This window comes from Castanea sativa, chromosome 12 (assembly GCF_040712315.1).
Source record: "Castanea sativa cultivar Marrone di Chiusa Pesio chromosome 12, ASM4071231v1".
NCBI classification, from domain to species: Eukaryota; Viridiplantae; Streptophyta; class Magnoliopsida; order Fagales; family Fagaceae; genus Castanea; species Castanea sativa.
Genome location: NC_134024.1, coordinates 44930946 through 44946246, shown reverse-complemented (window position 1 = coordinate 44946246; position 15301 = coordinate 44930946). Strand labels below are relative to the sequence as shown.

The window sequence follows — 15301 nt, the reverse complement described above, 5'->3', positions numbered from 1 at the left end:
TCTTAAATTGAGATTAGTGTAAAATTATGACACTAAAAAAAAGCATCATCTCACATACAAAGTGCATATGATTAGGCTAGTTTTTTTTTTTTGAATGGGCTAAGCACTAAATTATATATATATATATATATATATATATATATATATATATATATATATATATATATATATAAATTTTAGAAAAATTATAAGTGCGAAGGGGAATTATAATAGCCAATCAATAAATTTTAAATATTTTGTGTATTTTCATAATTAATTTTATTATAATTAATATATTTATATTTTTTTATTTGGTGATTTTATTGTAATTATACCTCTCTAAACGATTTTTTATAATCTTAATATTTTTTTTTTCTGTTTATGCCAGCTTTATTATATTTTGTTTTTCTTATTTAAGTTTTAGAAGTGTGTTTGAAAATTATTGAAATCTTTGTAAAATTTTTGAAAAAAGAGCACTAATTCACTAAATTTATTTGGAATTTAGTTGATAACTTGATATTAAATTAATCTATATATACTATAAAACTAAAACCTCTGACCTATGTTTGACTTTTTTTTTTTTTTTTTACTAGAGCTTGCCATGTAAGATTTTGAGTTCTCTCATTTTTTCATGTCAACACTATTTAAAAATAAAAAAATCAAATATAACTCTTACTTTCACAAAACGCGGGGTATCACGTTCACAAAACTTTACGTAAGGCTTTCTTTCTTTGTGAAAAAATTTCAAATCCATTCCATGGGTTTATCTCAAGTTTTTAAAACTGTTTAGCACTGTCAATAACATTGCATATGTGATAGCTTAAATTCTTCATTTATCATTGATTTTTTTATAGTCAATATTTTATCTGTGCATCACACGGTTTAGCAACTAGTTATGACATTTTGCGGTCCAATCTCCATAAAAGCCTTTTTTTTTTTTGATAATCTCCTCAAACCTTATACATCTTCATTTTTTTTTATTCTTAAATTGGCTCAATTATTAAAACCTTGTGTTTTCTAAAAGGACCCCAACATCTCGAAAAATTATTGGGTGTACAAGAGGATCACCACGTCACCCTTGTATACTGATATTCATGCCTAGTAAATGACGACAAAGATGACAATCAATCAAATGAGAATTATTGTCCACAAGTTCTCTATAATATCAGAATATGCAACAGAAGTATGAGAAGCATGAGAAGCAAGCATCAAGTCAAGCCTTGACAGAAGCAAGACCAAGTGAAGCTGCAGAATTACAAAATAAAGAAAACGACTAGTAGTTTTAGGACTGAAACTACATGTAGCATTGTATTTAATACTGTTAGTGACTTAATGCTGTTAGTTACCACACGTGAGCTAGTTGGTTACTTTAGTGTTCACACGTGCATAGTTCAGTTATTATAGTTTAGTTAGTTACTTAGTTTTACTTACTTTGTACTGTATATAAGCTGTAACTCTAATCTTTCTAATCATATTGAGAAGTATTTTTCCCAATTCTCTGATATGGTGTCAGAGCAAATTCCCAAATTCTAGGGTTCTTAGGGCTTATACTTCCTCAATTTTCTCTGAGAAAATTTCTTTCTTTCCCTAAGAAAATTCTTCATTGTTAACAATGGTTTCTACTGCAACTCAAGGTGCCACTACATCAGAGAATGTTGCATCTTTGTCTTCGCAAGATTCACCAATGGATGATCCTGTATTCTTGCATCACGCAGAGAGTCCGAGTACAGTTCTTGTGACTTAGCCTTTGATTGGTGGAGAGAACTACTCAGCATGGGCTTGAGCTGTGAGGAAAGTGTTACTCACCAAGAACAAACTGGGATTCATTGATGGTTCTCTCACTTTTTCATCTCCAATGGTGTCTACTCCTTCAGCTGTTCAGGCTTGGATTAGATGTGATAATATGGTTGGAACTTGGTTAACCAACTCACTGTTAACAAAACTTCAAACAAGTATCATTTATGAAGACACGACTTTGGAGATTTGGGCTGATTTGAGGAATCGATTTGCACAGAGCAATGGACCAAGAATCTACAATCTTCAGAAGGAAATTGCTGATCTACACCAAGGTGAAGTTTCTGTAACTGACTTCTTTACTCAATTGAAAGGGCTTTAGGACCAATTGCGAAGTTACAGTCCATTTCCTTCTTGTACATGTGGAAAATGTGTGTGCAATGTGAATAAGAGGCTTAGTGATTTGCAAGTTAGGGAATCAGTGTTGAAGTTTTTAATGGGTTTAAATGAATCTTTTTCCCAAGTGAGGTCTCAAGTGTTGCTCATGGATTCTTTACCTTTTGTTAACAAAGTCTATGCTTTGTTGATACAAGAAGCGATGCAAAGATCAGTTCCTCATCAATCTGGTGTGAAGGTTGATTCAACTGCTTTGGTTGCAAAGATGCAAACTTTTAATGCTGGTATTACCTCTGGTGGTAATGGTGTCAAGGGCAAGGACAAGCCTATTTGTACTCACTGTGGCAAGATTGGTCATATAGCAGACAAATGCTATTGATTACATGGCTTCCCTCCTAGTTTGAAGTTCAAAAATAAGCCTCCAATGGTTCATCAAGTCTCTGCCATTCAGTCACACGAGTTGATGCCTTGACCAAATCCCAACAGTTTAGCTTTTACCCAGAATAGTGTCAGCGGCTTCTTGCATTGATTACTCCATGTTCTCCTCTTGTGTTTGCTGTTCAAGGCATGGATATTCATGGCAAGGATGCTTCTTTAACATGTGTTCCTTCTTCTTCTTCTGCAATGGTAGGTATAGATGTTTCTCATTCTGTTTTTTTTGCAAAGGTGGTTAATAGAAGGGCTTACAATTCTGATGTTTGGGTTATTGATACTAGAGCTATTGACCACATTGCTTGCTCAATGAATCTTTTGTCTTCTATTATTGCTATTACTCAGTCTATAGTTGAATTGCCTAATGGTGAAACTGCCTCTGTCACACATATTGGAACTATTATACTTTCTTCTTCCCTCACACTTCATAATGTCTTATGTGTGTCTTTTTTCATCTTTAACCTTCTTTCTTTTAGCACCATCACTAAATCTCACCCTTGTTGCCTTCTTTTCTTATCTACCTTCTGTTTTATCCAAGACCTTACTTGTTGGAGAACGATTGGAGTGGGGCAAGCAAATGATGGTTTGTATCTATTACAATCTGGTAGCACTCATCAACATTCTTCAAGCTCTCTTGCTGAATTCCTGGCAAGTCATAATCTGAATACTGTTTCTAATTCTTTCTCAGTTGCAACTTCAGCAAACACACTTTCTTCCCTCTGGCATAGCAGATTAGGACATCCATCAGATTCTAGGTTACAAGCTTTAAGTCATGTTTTTCCTTTTCTGAAAACTTCTTGTAATAATGCTTGTAACATTTGTCCTTTGGCTAAACAAAAACGTTTGCCATTTCCTTTTAATAATAATCTCAGTGCTTCTGCATTTGATTTGTTGCATATAGATGTTTGGGGTCCATATTCTACTCCTACCTTGGATGGTTACAAGTACTTCTTGACTATTGTTGATGATGCAACTAGAGCTACATGGGTTTACTTAATGAAATCTAAGTCTAATGTGAAGTCTCTTATTATGACTTTTCATACCATGGTTTTTACTCAATTCAATGTTAAAATTAAGCAAATGAGGACTGATAATGCATTGGAATTTAATATGCCAGATTTCTTTGCTTCTAATGGCATTATTCACCAACACAGTTGTGTTTATACTCCACAACAAAATTCTGTTGTGGAGAGAAAACATCAACACTTACTTTCTATTGCTAGGACCTTACAATTTCAGTCAAATTTGCCTATTCCTTTTTGGGGTGACTATGTTAGGAACCTAGAGGTTCCCAATGGAGATGGGTATGAATTGTAGGGAGATTGGTGTGAATTGTAAGGAAATTGACTTAATTCGAGGTAGTCACCCTCCATAGAGAAAGAGAGATTAAGAGAGAAAGAGATGCACTAATGCACTAAGAAGTTGGTTTATTATTCAATTCATATCTAATATTGGATTACAATCATGTATTTATAGGAGACTCGCTCTAATTTCTTTGGCCCACATGACCTTATCCTATTGTAACTAATATTCTCCATGTGTATTAATAATTCCAACATGTGCTAAATGTGATTAACATTGGTTTTATTATTTCCCATGTGCATTAATATTTCCAACATGTGCTAAATGTGATTAACATGCTTAAAATTGTAACTAACTAACTAACTAAATCTCATTACAACAATTATTATCCCTATACTTATAGCATTCCTAACATTATTAACATGCTTGGAATTGTAACTAACTAAATCTCATTACAACAATTATTATCTCTATACTTATAGCATTCCTAACAGACTATGTGCTCACTGCTGCATACTTGATCAACAGACTTCCTTCTCCTTTGCTCAACAATAAGACCCCTTTTGAACTTCTTTTTCATAAACCTCCTTCTTATGATCACTTGAGAGTTTTTGGGTGTGAATGTTTTGCTTCAACCATTGCTAATACTAGGTCTAAGTTTGATCCTAGGTCTAGGAGATGTGTTTTCATTGGCTACCCTTTCAATGTCAAAGGTTATAAGGTTTTTGATTTGCACACTCATACTGTTTTTATTAGTAGAGATGTTGTCTTTCATGAATCAATTTTTCCTTTCCTTGCATCTGTTTCTCATTCTAAATCTGAGCTACCTGTTCCTTTACCTTGTACGTCTCCTCTTCCTTTTGATGATCTGCCTTCATCTTCCTCTTCTCATTTGGTTTCTCCATCTGCTTCTTCTATGGATGATACTATTTTTCAATTGCATCATGAGGTTGATGATGAATTTATGCATGATGTTCCTGTTGAACCTCCTAAACCCCTCATTGATCCCATTCCTTTAAGAAACTCTTCTAAAGTTCATAAAAGACCTTCTTATCTCCAAGCCTACCATTGTAACATGGTTACTTCCACTCCTACTACTGCTGTTCTTCACACAGGTACCTCTCATCCCTTAACATCTCATCCTTCCTGTAAGTCTCTTTCTCCTTCCTTCAAAACCTTTTGTTGTTCTATCTCTTCAATCGTTGAGCCCTTACACTACTATCAAGTAGTTTCTGATCCAAAGTGGCAAGATGTTAGGGCTGCTGAAATAGTTGCTTTAGAGGCTAATAACACTTGGACTTTGACTTCCTTGCCTCCCAACAAGAAGCCTATAGGCTGCAAATGGGTTTATAAAGTCAAGTACAAGTCTAATGGGTCAATTAAGAGGTATAAGGTAAGGCTGGTTGCCAAGGGGTTCACTAAAAAAGAAGGGATTGATTACACTGAGACTTTCTCCCTTGTTGCAAAAATGGTCTCAGTTAAGTGTCTTCTTGTTGTGGCAGCTGTTAAGGGCTGGTACCTTGGGCAATTGGACGTTAATAATGCATTCTTGCATGGGGATTTGACTAAGGAGGTCTATATGGCTCTTCCACCAGGGTTCCATAGCCAGGGGGAGATGGTTTCAAGCAAGCCTCAAGACAATGGTTTGCTAAGTTCTCAAGTACTTTGATTCAAGACTTGGGTTTTGTGCAGTCTAAGGCTGATTATTCTCTCTTCACTAGGTAGACAGGTCAGTCCTTCTTTATACTTTTGGTTTTATGTGGATGATGTTTTATTGGCTAGCAACAATAAGGCAGTAGTAGATGAGTTTAAGGTGTTGTTGAATCAGAAATTTAAACTCAAAGATTTGGGGGATTTGAGATTTTTCCTTGGACTTGAGGTTGCTAGGTCAGATCAAGGAATTGTATTGTGTAAAAGAAAATATATTCTTGAGGTGTTGAGTGATGCAAGGTTTCTAGGATGCAAGCCAGCCAAGACACCAATGGAACAAAATGTCAAGCTAAGTAAGTAGGCTATTGTACTTGATTATTACCAGGCTAGACATCACCTATGCAGTTCATAGGTTAAGTCAAAACATGGCAGACCCAAGGAAACCTCACCTAGATGTTATGTATAGAGTTTTGCAATACTTGAAGAATGAACCAAGAAAAAGAATATTGTTCTCATCAAAATCAGAGCTTCATGTTAAAGCTTTTGCTGATTCGGATTGGGCTTCATGCCTTGATACAAGGAGGTCAGTGACTGGTTTTAGTGTGTTTATTGGGGATTCACTAGTATCATGGAAGTCCAAGAAACAATGCACAGTGTCTAGGTCTTCTGCAGAAGCAGAGTATCGAGTTATGACTGTGGCTACTTGTCAGATTTTTTGGGTGTTGTATTTCCTTAGAGATATTGGGATTGAACACAAGAGGGAGGCCTTACTATTTTGTGACAGCTAGGTTGCATTGCATATTGGCTCAAATCCAGTTTTTCATGAAAGGACAAAGCATATTGAGATAGATTGCCATGAAGTGAGAGACAAGATGCTTGATAGAGTTATCAAGTTAATTCATGTGAGAACACACTGTCAGATAGCTGATTTGCTCACTAAGGCATTAGGATTTAATCAATTCTCTAATTTGGTTTGTAAAATAGGAATGGTTAATATACATTCTGCAGTTTCCCTTGAGGGGGAGTATCAAAATATGCAACAAAAGTATGAGAAGCATGAGAAGCAAGCATCAAGTCAAGCCTTGACAGAAGCAAGACCAAGTGAAGCTGCAGAATTACAAAACAGAGAAAACGACTAGTAGTTTTAGGACTGAAACTACATGTAGCATTGTATTTAATACTGTTAGTGACTTAATGTTGTTAATTACCACACGTGAGCTGGTTAGTTACTTTAGTGTTCACATGTGCATAGTTCAGTTAGTTACTTAGTTTTACTTATTTTGTACTGTATATAAGCTGTAAGTCTGATCTTTCTAATCATATTGAGAAGTATTTTTCCCAATTCTCTGATATATAACATTAACATACAGTCCAGGCACTCTATTAAATAAGCTCATGCAAATGTGTGTTTATTTTAGTACATGAATATATATATATATATATATATATATATATTATTTTACGTACTTTTTAAAATATCCTTTATCTTTTTTTTAATCCTTTATCTTTATGCCATATTTCATTGAAAATATTAAAATATTTTATTCTATTTTATTTTATCTTTTTTGACACACAAAAATCACTATTTCCTCTCTTCCTTCATTCTCCTAAAAAAAAAAAATAAATAAAAAATAAAAAATTAAATAGTGCTATTATTAATGTTATGTGTTTTTAAGTAATTTTACATAATTTGGGTGTATTTTGAGCCTAAAATGTGCTTATTTATTTATTATACAATCACAGTGCTTATTTATCTTCCAACAAAGTCAAATTACCTCTAACAGAATGAAAATTAATTATCTAAGTTAACAAACTGCAATAACAGCTGACTTAACCACAGTTAACTGATTACAGCACCAAGAAAATCCATGCTACATTTTAAATCTAAATCAACAAGTAGTTGAAAGAATATTCTCTAAAATGGCACGTCTCCCAGCCTTATAGCTTTGAAGCGGTAAAAAAAAAACAGCTTGGACCAATCCCTCGTAGTCATGAACAATTATCCCCCAACCCTGCTTTCAAGTCCGAATGACAGTGGCAACAAGCAAAATTTGCTTTAAATAACTATCGAGTATTCCTTAAAAGTGCTGAACTACTTGCTGAAGTATGACAGAATGATCTCGCCACAGCCCATCCACTCGGCACAGGTTTTGAACAGTCCAGATTTTCCATACAATTGTGCAGAACAAACACAGCTCATTGGACCGTAATTGATCAACTAGCTCATGAAGCAGCCACCAATGTAATCCCTTGATACTGGGTAATCCCTTGTATCAACTGAGCATGTATGACCGTAATGCATGAATAGGTTTATTGATGAGCCTTTCGATGTACACAGGTACTCTCCGTAAGGATCTTTCAACGTTGGAGGTTGTCTTTCGCTGGTAAAGCTCCCTTGCACACAAGTAGATGACAACTCTAATTTCATAAGCTCGTGCCCAATGAGCCAGTTAAGGAGGATTCAGCTTTAGACAAAGCTTCCCACACCAGAACTTCTATCTTCAATTCCAAACAATACTAAAACAGATGGGACTATTGGAATATTCTAAATATCAAGAGGCATAAATGACTGCCTTAAAAGATCAAGCCTCCAGAAATGAGTACCATATCTATCAACTCAGCAACCTTAGCTTCAGGAAGAAAGTAACTTCAGGTGATAGTATCTGATGAGATTCAGCAGCAGGAAGCCATCTATCTTTGAAAATACAGTTTCCCCATTTCCAATCCTCCAACACAGTCCCTGTTTCAGTATTTTCCTTCCAGCTAATACACTTTGTCAAGTATATGATGGAGCATGACCCAACTTGGCTTGACGGAAAGAACAGTGAGGATATTACATGGCCCTCCAAATTCTTGCTAAGAATGAGTCTGGATCATTCGAAATTTTCCACCCTTGCTTAGCCAACATAGCAAGATTAAAAGATTGCAGCTCCCTGACCCAATCAACCATTGCTTTTAGGAACACATAAGTTGTCCCATAGCCCAATGCATCTTCTTTTCTGAATGCTTCTGTCCCCACCAATAAGCAGCTGTCGTTTGAGTGAGTTCCTTGCATAACCTCACAGGTAGTTGGAAGAAGCTCATAACATAGGAAGGGATGGCTTGTATGACTGACTTTATCAGAACTTCCTTCCCAACAATAGGCAGATTCTTCTCCTTCCAACCATATAGTCTACTCCAAACTTGGGATTTTAAATCTTCAAATGCAGCACGTCTAGAGCAACCAATAAAAGCTGGAACCCCAAATAACAATCAAAACTATTTGTTAACAACCAGACCTGAAGGTTTCTCATGACAGCCAAAAACACGGAGAATCTCATCACAAGTCGGACTTGATGCTTTCCCAAAGACGACACAATTATCTGCAAAGAATAAATGATTCAAACAGGGACCTCCACAACTAGCAGCAGCTCCAGATAATCATTTGTCTTGCTAAGATTGTATTAATCGGCTTGATAGTCCTGCACAAAGAAGAAAGATATATGGGGAGATAAGGTCACCTTGGCGTAATCCTCTGCTGGAACTGAAAAGTCCTTTTGGAGAACCATTGATTAAAACCAAGTATGTAGGAGTAGAGATACACTCCAGAACCAAATTGATCCAGCTCTCACCAAAGCCTAACTTCTGCACCATCATTCATAGAAAAGACCACTGAACATTATTTAGACCACTGAAGGCAACCACTCAAGCAGCCTACGTGCTCTATATGATTAGCCGATTTATTCAATTACATGCACAAATTAAACAGGTTCCCTAAATTACCAGTGTATGTTGGCTGGAAATCTGTGGCAGGATTAACACTTGTATGCTGTCCCTGGCCACACCATATACAGCTTACCTTGAGTTCAAGACAACTACAGCTTACCTTGAGGCTGTGCTTGGACTTGTTGGAGGCGAAATTCATAAGCAGTCTGTCTATTTGGATGCAGAAAGAGGGCGGAGGTTGCAATACCAGATATTACCAATGCGAGTTGGGTTTTTTAACAGCGGGCGCAGCAGCATTATGGGATTTCACGCACCACAGCCACAGCCTAGGGAAAATGAGGAACAGGATGGCCTCAAGTATCCCAAGAAGAGAGCAGATGGATGGCAGGAGACTGAGTTGGGTGAGTTCTTCAAAGGATCAGGAGAAGATCATGAGGAACTTGAACTGAGCGTTTTGGAGGTCAAAGGTTGGTGACTAAAAGGGTGGCCTCATTCGTCAAGGGATTGATATAAAGCTAAACCATAATAGAATTTTGTTGTTTTGATTCAATTTAGTAAGGTGATTGAGGAAAAGGCAAAAGGAAAAAGGCAAAGAATGTGGTATGGGATGTCGGACGGCCTTGTGATGAAAAAAATATTAGGAGCCAGATATATAGCACTAGTACAGCACATTGTGATGGTACCAGGTGCAAAGATGACAAAAGCATGTCTAACACCTGTAGCTCAGAAATCATCTTGCGTGGGTGGATTTTAAAATTTTATGTCTCTCTGCTTATTGTTGTAATTGGAACATGGATTTCAGCCAATAAATTGAATGGAAGTCTATGCTTTATTCATCTATTTTAATTAATTTTTCTACTATAATCTTTCTTTAATATATAGATATTCATTAGTAAAGTAAAATGATTAATTTTTTGTTTGCACTGTGACTAGATTATTTTCATCGAGACAAAAATACAATTCAAATAAAATGTTATGTGTGTGTGTGTGTGTGTGCTTGTGTGAGGGAGAGAGAGAGAGAGAGAGAGAGACTGCAATATCAGGGATACACCTGGTTGAACGGGGTTGGACGTGTATAAGCTCTACTCATATCATCTCTCACCCTCGAGCACTGGCACCGCATTGTTTCTTCTTTGGCCAAAAAGTCTTCAATCTGCTTCTTTAGAGTGTTAGCTTGCACACCAATCACAGGATTGGGAGAATGATCAATAACCTGAAGTTCTTGTTCTCCTGTACGAATTTGATTTTAAATATGACCAAAGCAAGTCTCTGCCAACATCTTCTACAGGCCTACAAACGTTCACAAACTCTATACAAGGGGATGCCTATCACATTCACAGAAGTCCACACCTCCTCAATTAGTGCTTCACAACTTGGATTAGAAAATTAAGCCATTTCAAAACTAAAAGGCTTCCTTGTACATTGCTGAAGGAACAGAGTCAAGAGGAATAAAATTAACAGAGTGATCTGAACCAGTTGAAGGAACATGCTCAACAACAGTAGAAGGAAACATCTCAATCCAAGAGGCAGAAGCCAATGCTCTATCCAGGCGAGCACAAGTACATGTAAAATCAAAATCATTGTTAAACCAAGTGAGAGGGGAGCCTCTAAAGTCCAACTCAGACTTAGCACAGTCCTCATTACTCTGCTAAATAATTTAAATTGCCATGATGGTCTAACAGCACCTCCAAAGCTTCATGAGGCCCCAAGAGTTCTTTAAAATCACCTGCGCATAACAATGGCAAAGACTGAATTCCATGCAATGCCTTAACAGCGACTAACTCTCCTTATGTTTTGAGGAATCTGGTTGGCCTTAAAAACCAGTAAAGAAAGCACCTCCAACATCATTTATAACGGTATCAACATGAGACCGAGAATAAGATGAAACTGTATGATCCACATCTGCAGACCAATACAAAGCAAGGCCACCATAAAGACCAACTTATTCACATCAAAATCAATAGCAAGAAGTTTGTTTTGGATAAAAAAAGAACCTTGGGATCTTTTTCCTTTTTCAAGTTTTGGATGCTTCATCTCAGGCCGAGAAGAATTGTCCAACTCATTTGCATAAAAAAACGTTGCAGAGTAATATGTGAGCCCAAAAAACAATCAGAACATTCTCAGTACCCCTGACATCATCCATAGCCACCCTTTCATCAGTGTTTTCAACTGCTCCACTCAGAGAACCACCATCAGTAACGGTTGCAGGAACAGGAATTTCAGAAACAGCTTGGTTCATTGATGAAGAAGCACCATCCAGACCAGTGCGAGTTGCATTTTCAGAATCACACCCGTAATCATGGTCCATAATAAGGAGAAGCCTCAGAATGAAGAACCGAGAGACTCAAACAAAGAGAACAATCCTTTGCGTTGCCCCATGAAAGTAACTACAAGTGATAGTATTCGATGAGATTCAGCAGCAGGAAGCCATCTTATCTTTGAAAATATAGTCTCCCCATTTCCAATCCACCAACACAATCCCTATTTCAGTATTTTCCTTCCAGCTAATACCCTTCACTAAGTATATGATGGAGCATGACCCAACTTGGCTTGAAGGAAAGAACACTGAGGTTTGGATTTGGCCTTCCAAATTCTTGCTAAGATTGAGTCTGGATCATTCAAAAATTTCCACCCTTGCTTAGCCAACATAGCAAGATTAAAAGATTGCAGCTCCCTGAAACCCAACCCACCATTGCGCTTAGAAACACGTAAGTTGTCCCATTTAGCCCAATGCATCTTCAGTTTTGAATGCTTCTGCCCCCACCACTAAGCAGCTGTCATTTGAGTGAGTTCCTTAAATAACCTCAAAGGGAGTTCGAAGAAACACATAAGAAGGGATGGGCTTGTATGGCAGACTTTATCAAAACTTCCTTCACAGCAATACTTGGGATTTTAAACCTTCAAATGAAGCATGTCTAATAAAAGCTGGAACCCCAAATAACAACCAAAACTATTTGTTTCTTGACCAACCAACACAATTGTAAATGAATCACGGCAGATTTCTGCATATTTTAACTGAAGAAAACTTGGGTTTTTGCTCTGTTAGCAACCTGACAGTTTCTCATAACAGTCAAAAACACGAAGAATCTCATCACAAGTTAGACGTGATGCTTTCCCAAAGATGACACAATCGTCTGCAAAGAATAATTGATTCAAACAAGGATTTCTGCAACTAGCGGCAGCTTCAGATAATCGTTTGGATTGCTCAGATTGTGTTACTTGGCTTGATAGTCCTGCACAAAGAAGAAAGATATATGGGGAGATAGGGTCACCTTGGCTTAATTCTCTGCTGGAATGAAAAAACCTTTTGGAGAACCATCGATTAAAACAAAGTATGTAGCAGTAGAGATACACACAGAACCAAATTGATCCAGCTCTCACCAAAGCCTACTTTCTGCATCATCATTCTTAGAAAAAACTGCACAACATGATCATAAAGCTTTACTCATAATAATAATAATATGTAACTATTATTATAAGCACTCAGAATTTGTTGACAGAGTTTTGTGTCAATTTATTGAGTTCATTTAACTTATGTACGATTTTTTTTAGTATTACATTTTTTTTTAAAGTTTTGTCAAATTTAATTTTTAATCCAAAGAAGGCAACCACTCAAGCAGCATACTTGCCATATATGATTAGCTTATTTCTTCAATTACATGCACAAATTAAAAAGGCTCCCTACTGTGGCTGAGCTTATCAGTGTGAGTTGGCTGGAAATCCATGGCAAGATTAAAACTTGAATGCTGTCCCCGGCCACACTGTCTACGGCTTACCTTGTGTTCAAGACAACTACAGGGTGATATTTATTTGAATTCCAACCCATTGAGGCTGTGGTTGGACTTGTTGGATGCGAAATTCATAAGTAGACTGTCTATTTGGATGCAGAAAGAGAGCGGAGGTAGTGATACCAGATAGTACCAATGTGAGTTGGGTTTTTTAACAGTGACCGCAGCAGCATTCTGGTGTTTCAAGCACCACAGCCACAGCCTAGGGAAAACAAGGAGCTGGATGGCCTCAAGTATCCCACAGAGAGAGTAGATGGGGTGGCTGGAGACTGAGTTGGGTGAGTTCTGCAATGGATCAGGAGAAGATCATGGGGAACTTGAAATGAGCATTTTGGAGGTCAAAGGTGGTGACCGGAAGGGTGGCCTCATTCTTCAAGGGATTGAGATAAAGCTAAACCTCAATAGAATTTTGTTGTTTTGATTCAATTTAGTAAGGTGATTGCGGATAAGGCAAAGAATGTGGCATGGGATATCGGACAGCCTTGTGCTGAAAATAATATTAGGAGCGAGATATATAGATCTAGTACAGCACATTGTGATGGTACCAGGTGCAAAGATGACAAAAGCATTTCTAACACCTGTAACTCAGAAATCATCCTGCGTGGGTGGATTTTGAAATTGTCTCTCTGGTTATTGTTGTAATTGGAGCATGGATTTCTGCCAATAAATTGAATGGAAGTTTATGCTTTATTAATCTATTTTAATTACTTTTTTCTGTTAAAATTTTTCTTTTATATATAAATATTCATTAGTAAAGTAAAATGATTAACTTTTTGTTTGCACTGTGACTAGATTATTTTCATCTTGAGACAAAAATACAATTCATATAAAATGTTATACATGTGTGTGCGCATGTGCGTGTGAGAGAGAGAGAGAGACTGCAATATCAGGGATACACCTGGTTGAATGGGGTTGGACGTGTATATGCTCTACTCATATTGTCTCTCATCCTTGAGCACTGGCACCACATTGTTTCTTCTTTATCCAAAAAGTCTTCAATCTGATTCTTTAAAGTGTTAGCTTGCACGCCAATCGCAGGATTGGGAGAGTGATCTCTAACATAAAAGTTCTTGTTGTCCTGTAATAATTTGATTTTAAATATTACCAAAGCAAAGTCTCTGCCAATGTCTTCTACAGGCCTACAAACGTTCACGAACTCTATACAACGGGCTGCCCATCACATTCACAGAAGTCCACACCTCCTCAATTAGTGCTTCAAAACTTGGATCAGATAACCAAGCCATTTCAAAACTGAAAGGCTTCTTTGTACATTGCCGAAGGACCAGAGTCGAGAGGAATTAAAATAACAGAGTGGTCTTAACCAGTTGAAGGAACATGCTCAACAACAGTAGAAGGAAACAACTCAATCCAAGAGGCAGAAGCCAATGCTTTATCAAGGCGAGCACAAGTACATGAAGAATCAAAATCATTTTTACACTAAGCGAGAGGGGAGCCTCTAAAGTCCAACTCAGACTTAGCACAATCCTGCATTACTCTCCTAAATGATTCAAATTGCCATGATGGTCTAACAGCACCTCCAAAGCTTCATGAGGCCCCAAGAATTCTTTCCAATCACCTGCACATAACAATGGCAAAGACTGAATTCCATGCAATGCCTTAACAGCGACTAACTCTCCTTATGTTTTAAGGAATCTGGTTGGTCATAAAAACTAGTAAAGCGCAAAGCACCTCCAACATCATTTATAATGGTATTGACATGAGACTGAGAATAAGACGAAACTGTAAGATCCACATCTGCAGACCAATACAAAGCAAGACCACCAGAAAGACCAACTTATCAGAGAAAAAGCAATAGCAAGAAGTTTGTTTTGGATAAAAACAGAACCTTGGGATTTTTTTCCTTTTTCAAGTTTTGGATGCTTCATCTTAGGCTGAGAAGAATTTTCCAGCTCATTTGCATAAAAATACATTGCAGAGTAATATGTGAGCCTGAAAAACAACCAGAGCATTCTCAATATCCTGACATCATCCGTAGCCACTTGTCATCAGTGTTTTCAACTGCTCCAATCAGAGAACCACCATCAGTAGCGGTTGCTGGAACAGGAATTTCAGAAACTACTTGGTTCATTGATGAAGAAGCACCATCCAGACCAGTGTGAGTCGCATTTTCAGAATCACCCCATAATCATGGTCCATATTAAGGAGAAGCCTCAGAATGAAGAGCTGAGATACTCCAACAAAGAGAACAGTCCGCACCATGAAAGTAACTACAGGTGATAGTATCCAATGAGATTCAGCAGCAGGAAGCCATCTATCTTTGAAAATACAGTCTCCCCATTTCCAATCCACCAACA

General features: G+C 37.2%; 2 protein-coding genes and 1 pseudogene across 2 annotated transcripts; all 3 read left to right on the top strand.

The window, feature by feature from the left end:
• The first annotated feature begins 1591 nt into the window (after positions 1-1591).
• LOC142620755 (uncharacterized) lies at positions 1592-2488 on the top strand. Its single transcript, XM_075794072.1, has 3 exons — positions 1592-1703; positions 1854-2059; positions 2165-2488. The coding sequence occupies exons 1-3, from the start codon at positions 1592-1594 to the stop codon at positions 2486-2488; spliced, it is 642 nt and encodes a 213-aa protein (XP_075650187.1).
• Positions 2489-9298: 6810 nt separating this feature from the next.
• LOC142620754 (F-box protein PP2-B1-like) lies at positions 9299-9673 on the top strand. The gene has a single exon (XM_075794071.1). It carries the CDS (start codon positions 9299-9301, stop codon positions 9671-9673), a length of 375 nt encoding a protein of 124 aa, XP_075650186.1.
• Positions 9674-12857: 3184 nt separating this feature from the next.
• Positions 12858-13407, top strand: LOC142620753 (F-box protein PP2-B1-like; annotated as a pseudogene).
• The last annotated feature ends 1894 nt before the right edge of the window (positions 13408-15301 follow it).

Coding starts and splice junctions, on each gene's coding strand:
- LOC142620755 (XM_075794072.1), top strand. CDS start 1,592: ATGGTTTCTACTGCAACTCAAGGTGCCACTACATCAGAGAATGTTGCA. Junction 1,704..1,853: donor GCATCACGCAGAGAGTCCGA/GTACAGTTCTTG, acceptor CTACTCCTTCAG/CTGTTCAGGCTTGGATTAGA. Junction 2,060..2,164: donor TACACCAAGGTGAAGTTTCT/GTAACTGACTTC, acceptor AATGTGAATAAG/AGGCTTAGTGATTTGCAAGT.
- LOC142620754 (XM_075794071.1), top strand. CDS start 9,299: ATGCTGTCCCTGGCCACACCATATACAGCTTACCTTGAGTTCAAGACA.